Raw genomic sequence first — 13,637 nt, 5'->3', positions numbered from 1 at the left:
TACAGAAAAGGACCTTAAGAAAGCAGGACAGGAATTCTTTGCAGCAATGTATGGTATGCCCCAAGGGATTTCAACGAATGCTAACCACCATACAATTTACAGAAAGAAGAAATGAAAACCAATACGAATCATGGCCTTGCCTCCCACAGATGCTAACCAGTTCCTCCACGTACAGAGAGTACACCTTCAAATTATATTATGGAAAGTAGTTGATCAGCCAGGATCCATAACAGTAGATATTGAAAAATTTGTATGGAAAATGAAAGATAAAACACCATCCCCTGCTACCATTCCACCAGTGCCTCCTGGTTTGACATATGTACTTAGATGTGGCTGCAGAGCAGAAGGCAAAGCCTGTAGTTATACAACTTGTCACAAAGGTAAAATATCTTGTAGTGTGTACTGTCTGTGGAGGTTTGGATGGATGTTATAACCCTTTTCTGATGAAACTAGATCGGCTGGAAGAAACTAATTGATATGATTCCTCTAATGTTGATGAGAATTAGTTATAATAAATAATTTTCTTGACTTCCTTCTTGCTTACAAGACTATTCAGCATGTTTTTCTTAGCTATTTTATAAGTATTTTTTCTTTTTGTATATATCAGCAATGTTCATGAAACATACTACATAAGTAACTTTAGAGTAATCTTGGCATTGCAAAGTACTTTCTTACCTTGGAATTGTTAATATTTTATAGTAGTGGTATATTTTTATATAATGTATCTTATGAAGTATAGCCTATCTAGTAAATTTTCAGTTATACTGAATACGAGATCAGTTTTGTTTTAAACCAATTTAAAACAATTTTAAATAAAGAATTTTCATGAACATACTAGAAATACAAGATAAAATATATTTAATGATTTTATCTTCATCTTTGACCTACAACACCGGGGGTTAGGCACCATTATCTTCTCATTTCCATGCTTAGATCCAGAGTTATTGAGAAAAGTTCCGTTTCCCCAATAATAGACTTCTTTGCCCTATAACAAGTTACCCAATGTCATCACTTTGACAACCTATCTAAAATATCAAGAAAAAACCCAAAGAATGCACAAATCCAAGTAACCTTGTACTTTATGGAACACTCATAGATTCACTATGTTGGCAACTCTATAAACCTTAGGAGTAAAGGTAATGAATTAACTTTGTCACAGTCAGCAGGTTCTATCTTGACGGATTCAGTCTTCCACGATACAGAGAACTGTAGAACCAATTCAATAAACAAATCAAGCATTCGTGGTTTCACAACGAGTACTCTCGCAGCCTGACGATTTCAAACCAATCGATCTCTTTTCATCAAGCCCACTTCGCGCCATCTCCCTCTCCACATAGAACAATACCACATTTCTCACCCACTTGACCCCAGTCTTGCATTGTCTTTCCAAGCGTGTGCATCTCCCGCTTCAGTCCTTCTTGTGCACAATCAGGTTGTGATGTACAAAACCTGTACGTATCCAGTGTGTTTACAACGTCCTCAACTTACAACCATTCAGATATAAACACAAATCCAACAGAAATCATAAATCTCAGATATTGTATCAAGAGTTCATAATGAAATACTATAAAACAATATATAATTTAATACAGAAAGCAACACAACATATGCAATATGAAACAGGACTATTTGTTAAATTTTGCAGCTGAAACTTGTAGCCATGCTTGTTAGATGACGCGTATCCCAGGACAATTTTAAAAAATTCAACTTACAAAAAGCTTCTTGGAACCTAATAAGTTTGTAAGTTGATAACTTTCTGTATAGAGATTTTAGTATGAAATATGATACGTACATTATACTACCCCAGGTGCCAAACAGTCGACAGTTTAAGAGTGGCATCATGTTTTAGACTTATTGCGTAGAACTTCATATATAAATGGTTAGTGTTGTTGTACTGATACCTTTTTTATGTTATTATATTGTATATTAGTGTTCGTTATATCAACTAATGTACAGTACTGTATAAAATACTGTACTTTAAAGTGCTATACAATAGTGATATCAGTACTGTAATAACTTAGCCAATAAAAATAATGTAACACCTGAGCTGGTACAAAAAATAACAGTAGGGGAAGTAAAGAAAACATTAACATGTTAAGAAAAGTGGCAAAGTAGCAGGAGAGGGGGGCCTAAAATTAAATTATTAGTAGGTAGAGAAGATTTCATAGTAATAAAACTCACTTTACACAAAATGTCTACCAGAATACTCTTTATCTAAGGCTTGGAGTAGCTTTATTATACTACTTCAATTTACTCTCAGTAATACATGAAATATTTACAAAGATCATACTAGGCCAAATCAGAAAGACAGCTAGACATAACCAACCAAGAGAACAGACAGCTGACCATATGTATGTATTCAACCTACTAATGACAAACCACTATATATGGCATTTATAGACTAGGAGAAATCTTTTGATTTTGTCAAAACTTCAGTAGTAATGAAAGCCCTTCAAAGACAAAGAATAGATGAATCTTGTTAAAACCCTTTTAGTTACCTACAAGGTTAGTAAGCAATACTAAAACTACATAAAGATAGTGAGAAAATCCAAAATTATTCATAGCGTACCTAGGAGTTTTTAAGAATTTAGATTGGGAAACTGTAGGAGTTAATATAAACGAGGAATACCTTAATAATTTAAGATTTGCGATGATATAGTTCAGTTTAGTGAATCATGGGAGGAATTGCAAAAGATGATAGAAGATTTGAATATAGATGGCAGAAATGTAAGACTGCAAATGAATATGAGTAAAACTAAGATACTGTTCAATGAAATATGCAGAGAAAACAAATAAAGGTTATAGACAAGCCTTTATATAGATTGTTAATGAATATATGTACTTAGGACAGACAGTTAATGTTTCCCAAGGACATGAGACCAAAATTAAAAGAAGGATAAGCATGGGATGGAGAGCTTCTGGTATACAAAATGAGATTATGAAATGTAAAATGCCGCTTTCTCTAGAAAGAAAAGTATTTAATGAGATGATCCTACCAGTATTGACTTATGCATTGAAAACTTTGAGCCTAACTAAAGCCTTAGAACATAAGCTAGTTACAACTCAAAGAGCTATGGAAAAAATTAATGATGGGAATAACACTTAAAACACAGAAAAAGAACAATACAGATATGAGAGCAAACTACAGGATATTCTAACATGTAAGAAAAAGAAATGGACATGGGTAGGACATATAATGAGAATGACAGATAATAGATGGACATTAAGAATAACAGAATGGGTCCCTAGAGATTGCAAAAGAAGCAGGGGAAGGAAAAAAAAAGACGATCGATTGACGAGCTAAGAAAATTTGCGGGTACAGTATATACTGGCATAGAAAGACCATAAAGAGATAGGAATGAAAAGACATGTGTAGGGCCTTCATCCTGCAGTGCACTGATGACGACTAATGATGATGATGAGTGTTCACCAAACTTTATGTATAAAGCCATTAGGCAGTATTATTTCCAAGCATTCATATATACGTACTGTAAATGGGGATAAGTAGTTTTACATCATTCATTATAGTTCATTAGCAGCTTTGTCACCCGGAACCTATCACCCTGCTCCACTGAATAATGCTATGGTGAAACTAAGTGACTTGTATTAACCATTTTACCCCCAAAGAACGTACTGGTACGTTTCACAAAAGCCATCCTTTTACCCCCATGGACGTACCGGTACGTCCTTGCAAAAAATGCTATAAAATTTTTTTTTTCATATTTTTTATAATTTTTTGAGAAAATTCAGGCATTTTCTAAGAGAATGAGACCAACCTGACCTCTCTATGACAAAAATTAAGGCTGTTAGAGCAATTTAAAAAAAATTACTGCAAAATGTGCTGGGAAAAAATAACCCCCTGGGGGTTAAGGGTTGGAAATTTCCAAATAGCCTGGGGGTAAAAGGGTTAAATGTAGAGTGAAACTGAGCATCAATTTTATCATTTATGCAACTCAACATCAATGAAACAAGTGTAAGCAAAAAGATCTTCCATAGAAACCCTGTGAAAAAACCTTACAATTCCCTTACCTAAGAGGGTCATGAAGAGGGTACCTGTTTCCAATGCCTTTTCTTGACCATTTGGATACAAAATATTATGCACTAGAGTACATTCACTTGCATAAGAAATACTAGAATTGGGTAGAAATCAATAGTTTGAATAAAAAAAAAGTTGGCTAGCAAGAAAACTCTGAAAGTAATGTTATTTATTACTACATACAAACATCCTTTCTCCTCCATTTACCTTATTGCATTTTCATTAATACATATATATAGAAAACAAAACCATTAAATAATGCACAACAAATATACCTTCATCAGTAGACACTACTGGTTTGATCAAAATACATAGAACCAGCATTGGTTACTCATCAAATAAGATGTACTGCAACAAAAGTATAACATTTACTCTATATAAACTCTAAAATATGTGTTAAGATTACAAGTTATTTCTATAGTGCGTGCACTGTATATTTACCTTATGACAAGATTTAAATTCTATGGAACCTTAACCCTTTTACCCCCAAAGGACATACTGGTACGTTTCACAAAACCCATCCCTTTACCCCCATGGACGTACCGGTACGTCCTTGCAAAAAAATGCTATAAATTTTTTTTTTCATATTTTTGATAATTTTTTGAAAAAAATCAGGCATTTTCCAAGAGAATGAGACCAACCTGACCTCTCTATGACAAAAATTAAGGCTGTTAGAGCAATTTAAAAAAAAACATACTGCAAAATGTGCTGGGATAAAAATAACCCCCTGGGGGTTAAGGGTTGGAAATTTCCAAAGAGCCTGGGGGTAAAAGGGTTAAAAGGGAAAAAACCAGGATATTGTTAATGTGAACAAAGTCTACAGCAGTAAAATACAGATTCCAAGTATGTTCTACATTTTAGTAATACAAAGTTTCCAGATACTGCTTATAAGCTAATTTGATCAATTATGATATCGAATAATCATGTCTTCATATTTTCCATAACAACTGATTACTAATCATAATCATAAAGAAAAAATCAAACTTTACCCCCAAAAACAGATAAACAAAAAACTAATAGTATTTTTTGTGACAAAATCAATATTAACCATTGCCACTTAAACTAATTAACACTATCTAATCATTGTTTAAACTAAACAAGAAAATGTATAAAATAATAATCTACAAGCATTGAAAGTATACTATACACAGTCAATTGAGAATTACACATGATAAATTCTGGCCTTTAAACACTGTTTTATTTCTAAATCTAATCTATAAAAATATCTAATTTTAATGGATAATCTATTTTGTATAATAAAAATTATATGAGTGAAAAAACCCACATGAGCTTAATGCATCAAAAATACTTATTTCACCAGAGTGGCAAAGTGTGATGAACAAAATGAACTATCAGCTGACTCCCTACAATGAGATAGTAACTATTAACTGGTACTTTAGCAGAGCAGGAAATAAAAAGAATGCTGAAGGCTGAATATAGTATTACTTGTGAAGGTTTTAAATATGAGATTACTGCAGATTTATATAATTAACTTTATTCAATTCCTTTGTCATAAATTTTCACGTAGCAGCTATAGTAGAGATTATATTAATTCTGTTAAGATTTTACCAATCAGGCAACTGTCAAGTGCTCTCATGCATTCACATTTCAAGTCATTTTCAAGCATTTCAAGACCTAAAGCATAACAACAAAAAAGGCTACAGAGATAGTAGGGCCAGGCCTATGGGAACTGGTCCATTCACTGAAAAAAAAAAAACAACCTACAACTAATAATGGTGATGATAATCCCCAGGAGAACAAGAATATACTTTACAAAAACGTTAGTGACGTTTCAAAGCCACGATTACATGGATTGACATTTAACTTGATAAACTCATTATCTAATTTCTCATTGAAATTATCTCAAGAAAAAATAACTATGCCAGTAACTCCTAAATTCATCTATAAATATAGTGTTATTGTATATACCTCTTTCTATGAAAGTAACCCTTATAGAAAAAGGTTAAGTATGAAAAAAATGCATAACACATTCATAAGCTCTAAAGACTTGAATGATTCTTAAATGGAGTGGTATCACTTGCTTGCTTATCCAGTAACACACTCAATTCAATCTTCCAGAAGCTTAGAATGTCATGAAAAGTACATACAATACACCAAATGATCAATTACAATGTAAACAAAAGTTGCCTCTGTAAGATTTAAGTACGCAATGCAATAAACTGATTGAAGGCATCAAGAATATGTGGATCTAAATCTTGGGTGAAGAGTAATGTACTCAGTGTCTGACTGTACCGCTCCACTTGGGTGTTGTGCTGAAAAATATTGATGAAGTATTAAGAAATATCACTCATAAGAGTTTCAACATAAACTTACATATCTTAAAAATGAAGCTGCCGAGATGGTACATAAAACCATGATACTGTTACATAAACTTTCGTTAATACTGAATGACTAGATACTAATGCGTCACTGTATAATGTTTTTTATTTATCAACTTATCAATTTATTACTAATTTTATCACAATTACTGGACATGACTGAAATTTCTAAGTAAATTTCTGTCTTGAAGGTTTAACAAAATTGCTTTCACATCCCCCCCCAAAAAAATATTCTTAAGTTATATAACTACAAAATTCGTATTAGGGTGTTATAGATTACATTTTTTTTCGTAAAATCATGAACAATATGTAAAACTGTCCCTCTTCCATACTTATAATGTGTTCTAGGCCACCCGCACAAAACAATAAACCACATATAAAACTGAACCCTACATAATTCCTGTACATATTTTCCCCAGTTATAATACAATTATAGATACATATATTCTGTGCACTAACTTTATGGGGCTAAATTCCAACCTATGTAGAAAATTGGAGCAATGGTACATATATATATATATATATATATATATATATATATATATATATATATATATATATATATATATATATATATATAGGAGTGGAAGTTAGTAAAAGAAAATTTTGTTGGGATTGTAAGGGATGTGTGTGGCAAGAAGGTTGTTGGAGGCAGCATGAGGAAGGGCAGTGAATGGTGGAATGAAGGAGTGAAGGTAAAAGTGGAAGAGAAAAAGAGGGCTTTTGAAGAATGGCTGCAGAGTAATAGTATAGAGAAGTATGAAAAACATAGAGAAAAATGTGGAAGTAAAGCGCAAGGTACGTGAGGCAAAGAGGGCAGCTGACCTGAGGTGGGGTCAGGGATTGGGTCATTCATCTGAAGAGAATAAGAAGTTTTGGAAAGAAGTGAAGAGAGTAAGGAAGGCTGGCTTAAGAATTGAAGAAACAGTGAAAGATGGAAATGGAAGGTTGTTAAAAGGAGAGGAGGCAAGAAAAGGTGGCCGGAATATTTTGAAAGTTTACTGAATGTTGAGGATAACAGGGAGGCAGTTATAATTGCTGTTGCAGGTGTTAAGGGGCCGGTGATGGGAGATGAGAATGAGAGAGAGATTACAATAGAGGAATTGAGGAGAGCACTAGATGAAACGAGAGTAGGAAAAGCATCTGGTATGGATGGTGTGAGAGCTGAGATGTTGAAGGAAGGGGGTGTTACTGTACTGGAATGGTTGTTGAGATTGTTTAATATGTTTTGTGTTGTCAATGGTACCAGTAGATTGGGTTTGTGCATGTATTGTACCACTATATAAGGGTAAGGGAGAAGTGCATGAGTGTTGTAATTCAAGAGGTACTAGTTTGTTGAGTGTAGTTGGAAAAGTGTATGGTAGAGTACTGATTAAAAGGATTAAGGATAAAACAGAGAATGCAATCTTAGAAGTACAGGGTGGTTTTAAAAAAGGTAGGGGTTGTATGAATCAGATTTTTACAGTTAGGTAGATATGCGAGAAATATTTAGCAAAAGGTAAGGAGGTGTGTTACATTTATGGATCTGGAGAAAGCGTATGATAGAGTTGATAGGGAAGCAATGTGGAATGTGATGAGGTTATATGGAGTTGGTGGAAGGCTGTTGCAAGCAGTGTAAAGTTTCTACAAAGATAGTAAAGCATGTGTTAGGATAGGAAAAGAAGTGAGCGATTGGTTTCCCGTGAGAGTGGGGCTGAGACAGGGATGTGTGATGTCGCCGTGGTTGTTTAACTTGTATGTTGATGGAGTGGTGAGAGAGGAGAATGCTCAAGTGCTTGGATGAGGATTAAACCTGGTAGACGAGAATGACCATGAATGGGAAGTAAATCAGTTGTTGTTTGCGGATGATACTGTACTGGTTGCAAACACGGAAGAGAAGCTTGGCCGATTAGTGACAGAATTTGGAAGGGTGTGTGAGAGAAGAAAGTTGAGAGTTAATGTGGGTAAGAGTAAGGTTATGAGATGTACGAGAAGGGAAGGTGGTGCAAGGTTGAATGTCATGTTGAATGGAGAGTTACTTGAGGAGGTGGATCAGTTTAAGTACTTGGGGTCTGTTGTTGCAGCAAATGGTGGAGTGGAAGCAGATGTACGTCAGAGAGTGAATGAAGGTTGCAAAGTGCTGGGGGCAGTTAAGGGAGTAGTAAAAAATAGAGGGTTGGGCATGGATGTAAGGAGAGTTATATATGAGAAAGCGATTGTACCAACTGTGATGTATGGATCGGAGTTGTGGGGAATGAAAGTGATGGAGAGACAGAAATTGAATGTGTTTAAGATGAAGTGTCTAAGGAGTATGGCTGGTGTATCTCGAGTAGATAGGGTTAGGAACGAAGTGGTGAGGGTGAGAACCGGTGTAAGAAATGAGTTAGCAGCTACAGTAGATATGAATGTGTTGAGGTGGTTTGGCCATGTTGAGAGAATGGAAAATGGCTGTCTGCTAAAGAAGGTGATGAATGCAAGAGTTGATGGGAGAAGTACAAGAGGAAGGCCAAGGTTTGGGAGGATGGATGGAGTGAAGAAAGCTCTGGGTGATAGGAGGATAGATGTGAGAGAGGCAAGAGAGCGTGCTAGAAATAGGAATGAATGGCGAGCGATTGTGAAGCAGTTCCGGTAGGCCCTGCTGCTTCCTCCGGTGCCTTGGATGACCGCGGAGGTAGCAGCAGTAGGGGATTCAGCGTTATGATGCTTCATCTGTGGTGGATAACGGGGGAGGGTGGGCTGTGGCACCATAGCAGTACCAGCTGAACTCGGTTGAGTCCCTTGTTAGGCTGGGAGGAACGTAGAGAGAGGACCCCTTTTATTATTATTATTTTTTTTTCATTTGTTGATGTCGGGTATATATACACACACACATATACTATTTAAAAGTAGTTAGTTGGCCAGGGCACCAGCCACACATTGAGATAATACCACTATAGTGTTATGGGATCTTTTGACTGCCCAGACAGTACTACATTGGATCCTCTCTGGTTACGGTTCTTTTTCCCTTTGCCTACACACACAGCAAATAGTCTGGCCTATTCTTTACTTATTCTTCTCTGTCTTCATACACCTGACTTCACCCAAGGGGTTACTGCACTGAAATTGTTCAGAGGCCCCTTTCCTCTTATTTAGGGTAGAAGAGACTCTCTGGCTATGGTCAGCAGCTCTTCTAGAAGGACACTCCAAAATCAAATACTGTAATTGTTCTCTAGTCTTGGGTAGTGCCATAACCTCTGTACCATAGTCTTCCACTCTCTTGGGTTAAAGTTCTCTTGCTTGAGGGTACACTCAGGCACAGTGTTCTTTCTTGTTTCTCTTCCTCTTGTTTTGTTGAAGTTTTTATAGTTTATATAGGAGATATTTATTCTAATTTTGTTACTTTTCTTAAAAACTTAATTTTTCCTTGTTTCCTTTCCTCACTGAGCTACTTTCCCTGTTGGAGCCCCTGGGCTTATAGCATCCTGTGTTTCCAACTAGAATTGTAGCTTAGCAAGTAATAATAATAATAATAATAATAAAAATAATATATATATATATATATATATATATATATATATATATATATATATATATATAATGTGTGTGTGTGTAGAAATCACAAAAGCTGACATGTGATGAATATAAAATGTATTATAGCCACGGAAGGAAAAATGAAAAACCTTGATTGGTGTTAGTTCTTCCGTCCATTAGGGACATCAACAGACTCAACAATGAGAATACATATACAAAAACATCGTTTTTATACAGGGAAAGGGATCCAACAGCTGTCAATCTCTTAATAATTCCGGAAAAGTCAGATTTTAGATAAAAGGATAATACCAGATTAACAGAAAACAGACCAGGGCTAATATTGAAATTTCTACCTTTGGTACAGGAGATCAAAAAGGATTCAACAATATTCCTTTGGAAATAGTCATTTATATGGATTATTTAAATCGCCTCTGACCATCCAATTCTGTGACTTGACCCTAACCAGTGGGAGGCCAAGGCATTATCAAGAGATCTCCTAGAGACGACTTCCTTATGCTTTCTCAATATGACTTGAATACTTTTGGATCTTTGGCCAACATAGAATAAGTTACACTCTGAACAAGGAATACTATATATTATATTATTATCATTTCCAGAACTATTCTTAATCAACAGTTTTTTAATGTACAATTATGTTTAAACTGTACCCTAATGTCTAGTTTTTTTCAAAAGGGGTATAACATCTAAAAAAACAATCACGAAATGGCAAACAAAGCATATTATCAATAGTTTCATTTTTCTCTAACTGGAAACTATAAAATGTTTTCTTGGCCTTATTCATACAGTTTTCTAGGAAATATTTTGGATAGCAAAGATTTGTAGCAATTTTTTCAATTTTAGTGAACTCGTCCTCAATGTACTTAGGGCTACAAATTCCAAGTGCCTTAAGGTACATGCAGGAAAACAAAGAATGCTTTTTATTTTTACAGTGACTGGAGTAGAAATGTACATATGAAAAAATTATTGGTAGGCTTTCTATATATGGAAAACTTAAATTTATCTGTTTGTCTAACAATTAAAACGTCTAAAAATCTGATAGTCATTTTCTTCATTTTCTATAGTAAATTTTATGGATGGTACCACTGAATTAATGATTGAAACAAAACCCTCCAAAATTAAAATTTTCTTCTAAAATACCTAGTCTGGGTCTTCCCACATTGTTTGAAGAGAGAGAGAGAGAGAGAGAGAGAGAGAGAGAGAGAGAGAGAGAGAGAGAGAGAGAGAGAGAGAGAGAGAGAACTATAAATGCATTACAAGGAAATTATGATAGCTTATAACACATTGGTGCTTATATAATACTATATTAACTATATACAGTAGATCTTTTGAATAAGTTAAGAAAAAGTATAAACAATACTCTTTGTTATTGATTCATATGTGCATCAGATCACTACAACTAAAATACTTAATAAAATACACATGAAATTTAAAACCAAACTACATGAATGTTTTGTTAAAGCACAATTAACAATGTAAATAATCGTAATTTTCCGGAATGCAATAATGTCGTTTCCTAAACAAAATAGGTTATTTTAAGCTACAATTGGAAATGGATTGGAAATGGCCGCGGGGGCATAAAAACAATTAGAATAGCGCCAACGTTATCCCTGCGTGTAGTAAGAGGCGACTAAAAGGGACGGGACGAGGGGGCTGGGAATCCCCTCTCCTGTATCTACATCCTGTGAGACATCGACAAAGAGATGGAGCCGGGGGGAGAGTGACTGCTCCCCGCACTCTAGTTTTGGGGTGTTCGAATGTGCGTGGATGTAGTACGATAGAGAGTAAAAGATGTGAAATTGGAAGTATGTTTAGGAATAGAAGGATGGATGTATTGGCCTTGTGTGAGACAAAGATGAAAGGAAAGCGTGAAGTGATGTTTGGTGAAATGTCTGGTAGAGTGTCTGGGATTGAAAGGGGAAGAGCGAAAGAGGGTGTGGCTTTATTGCTGAGTGAATGGATGACAGGTAAAGTAGTGGAATGGAAGGAGATATCATCTGGGTTAATGTGGGTAAGAATTAGGTTGGGTAGGGAATGTTGGGCGTTTGTCAGTGCGTATGGGCCAGGTAGTGAGAAAAGTGAAGAAGAGCGGAATGAGTTCTGGAATGAATTAACTAGGTGTGTAGAAGGACTGGGTAGAAGGAATTATGTAGTTGTCATGGGTGACTTAAATGCTAGAGTGGGCGCTGGAAAGGTAGGTGTCATTGGGAAGTATGGTGTACCAGGTGAAAATGAGAGTGGTGAGAGACTGGTAGATATGTGTTGAGCAAGAGATGGTGATAAGCAATAGCTTTTTCAAAAGGAAAGATAAAAATAAGTATACATGGGTAAGAGGGGCAAATGGAAGAGTAGTAGAAAGGGCGTTAATGGATTATGTGTTGATAACTAAAAGAATGTTTGGAAGATTGAAAGACGTGCACGTGTTTAGGGGTATGGCTAACGGTATGGCTGATCATTTTTTGGTGGAAGGAAAATTAGTTGTAGCAAAAGAGTGGGGGAATAGAGTAGGTGGATGTAAAAGGGAGCTAGTGAGGGTTGAAGAGCTAATAAAACCGGGGGTAAAAAGTAAATATAAGGAAAGGTTGAAAATGACATATGACGAAGTGAAAGTAAGAGAAACTGGCAATTTAGAGGAGTGGAAGTTAGTAAAAGAAAATTTTGTTGGGATTGCAAGTGATGTGTGAGGCAAGAAGGTTGTTGGAGGCAGCATGAGGAAGGGCGGTGAATGGTGGAATGGAGTGAAGGTAAAAGTGGAAGAGAAAAAGAGGGCTTTTGAAGAATGGCTGCAGAGTAATAGTATAGAGAAGTATGAAAAATATAGAGAGAAAAATGTGGAAGTAAAGCGCAAGGTACGTGAGGCAAAGAGGGCAGCTGACCTGAGGTGGGGTCAGGGATTGGGTCATTCATATGAAGAGAATAAGAAGTTTTGGAAAGAAGTGAAGAGAGTAAGGAACGCTGGCTCAAGAATTGAAGAGACAGTGAAAGATGGAAATGGAAGGTTGTTAAAAGGAGAGGAGGCAAGGAAAAGATGGGCGGAATATTTTGAAAGTTTACTGAATGTTGAGGATAGTAGGGAGGCAGATATAATTGGCGTTGCAGGTGTTGAGGTGCCAGTGATGGGAGATGAGAATGAGAGAGAGATTACAATAGATGAAGTGAAGAGAGCACTAGATGAAACGAGAGTAGAAAAAGCGTCTGGTATGGATGGTGTGAGAGCTGAGATGTTGAAGGAAGGGGGTGTGACTGTACTTGAATGGTTGGTGCGATTGTTTAATATGTGTTTTGTGTTGTCAATGATACCAGTAGATTGGGTTTGTGCATGTATTGTACCACTATATAAGGGTAAGGGAGATGTGCATGAGTGTTGTAATTCAAGAGGTATTAGTTTGTTAAGCGTAGTTGGAAAAGTGTATGGTAGAGTAATGATTAATAGGATTAAGGATAAAACAGAGAATGCAATCTTAGAAATACAGGGTGGTTTTAGAAGAGGTAGGGGTTGTATGAATCAGATTTTTACAGTAAGGCAGATATGCGAGAAATATTTAGCAAAAGGTAAGGAGGTGTATGTTGCGTTTATGGATCTGGAGAAAGCGTATGATAGAGTTGATAGGGAGGCAATGTGGAATGTGATGAGGTTATATGGAGTTGGTGGAAGGTTGTTGCAAGCAGTGAAAAGTTTCTACAAAGGTAGTAAAGCATGTGTTAAGATAGGAAATGAAGTGAGTGATTGGTTTCCGGTGAGAGTGGGGCTGAGA

At 35.9% G+C, this 13,637-nt stretch overlaps 1 protein-coding gene across 2 annotated transcripts in view; it reads right to left on the bottom strand.

The window, feature by feature from the left end:
* Positions 1–4,190: 4,190 nt before the first annotated feature.
* LOC137619720 (nuclear cap-binding protein subunit 1-like) overlaps positions 4,191–13,637 on the bottom strand; it is a 180,622-nt gene continuing 171,175 nt past the window's right edge. For both annotated transcript variants that reach the window (XM_068350011.1, XM_068350012.1), the window contains exon 16: positions 4,191–6,309. In XM_068350011.1, coding sequence (XP_068206112.1) covers positions 6,196–6,309 — 114 coding nt within the window. In that variant the 3' untranslated portion in view covers positions 4,191–6,195. The remainder of the gene's footprint in view (positions 6,310–13,637) is intronic.

This window comes from Palaemon carinicauda, chromosome 26 (genome assembly GCF_036898095.1).
Source record: "Palaemon carinicauda isolate YSFRI2023 chromosome 26, ASM3689809v2, whole genome shotgun sequence".
NCBI lineage: Eukaryota > Metazoa > Arthropoda > Malacostraca > Decapoda > Palaemonidae > Palaemon > Palaemon carinicauda.
This window is presented reverse-complemented; position numbering and strand designations above follow the sequence as displayed.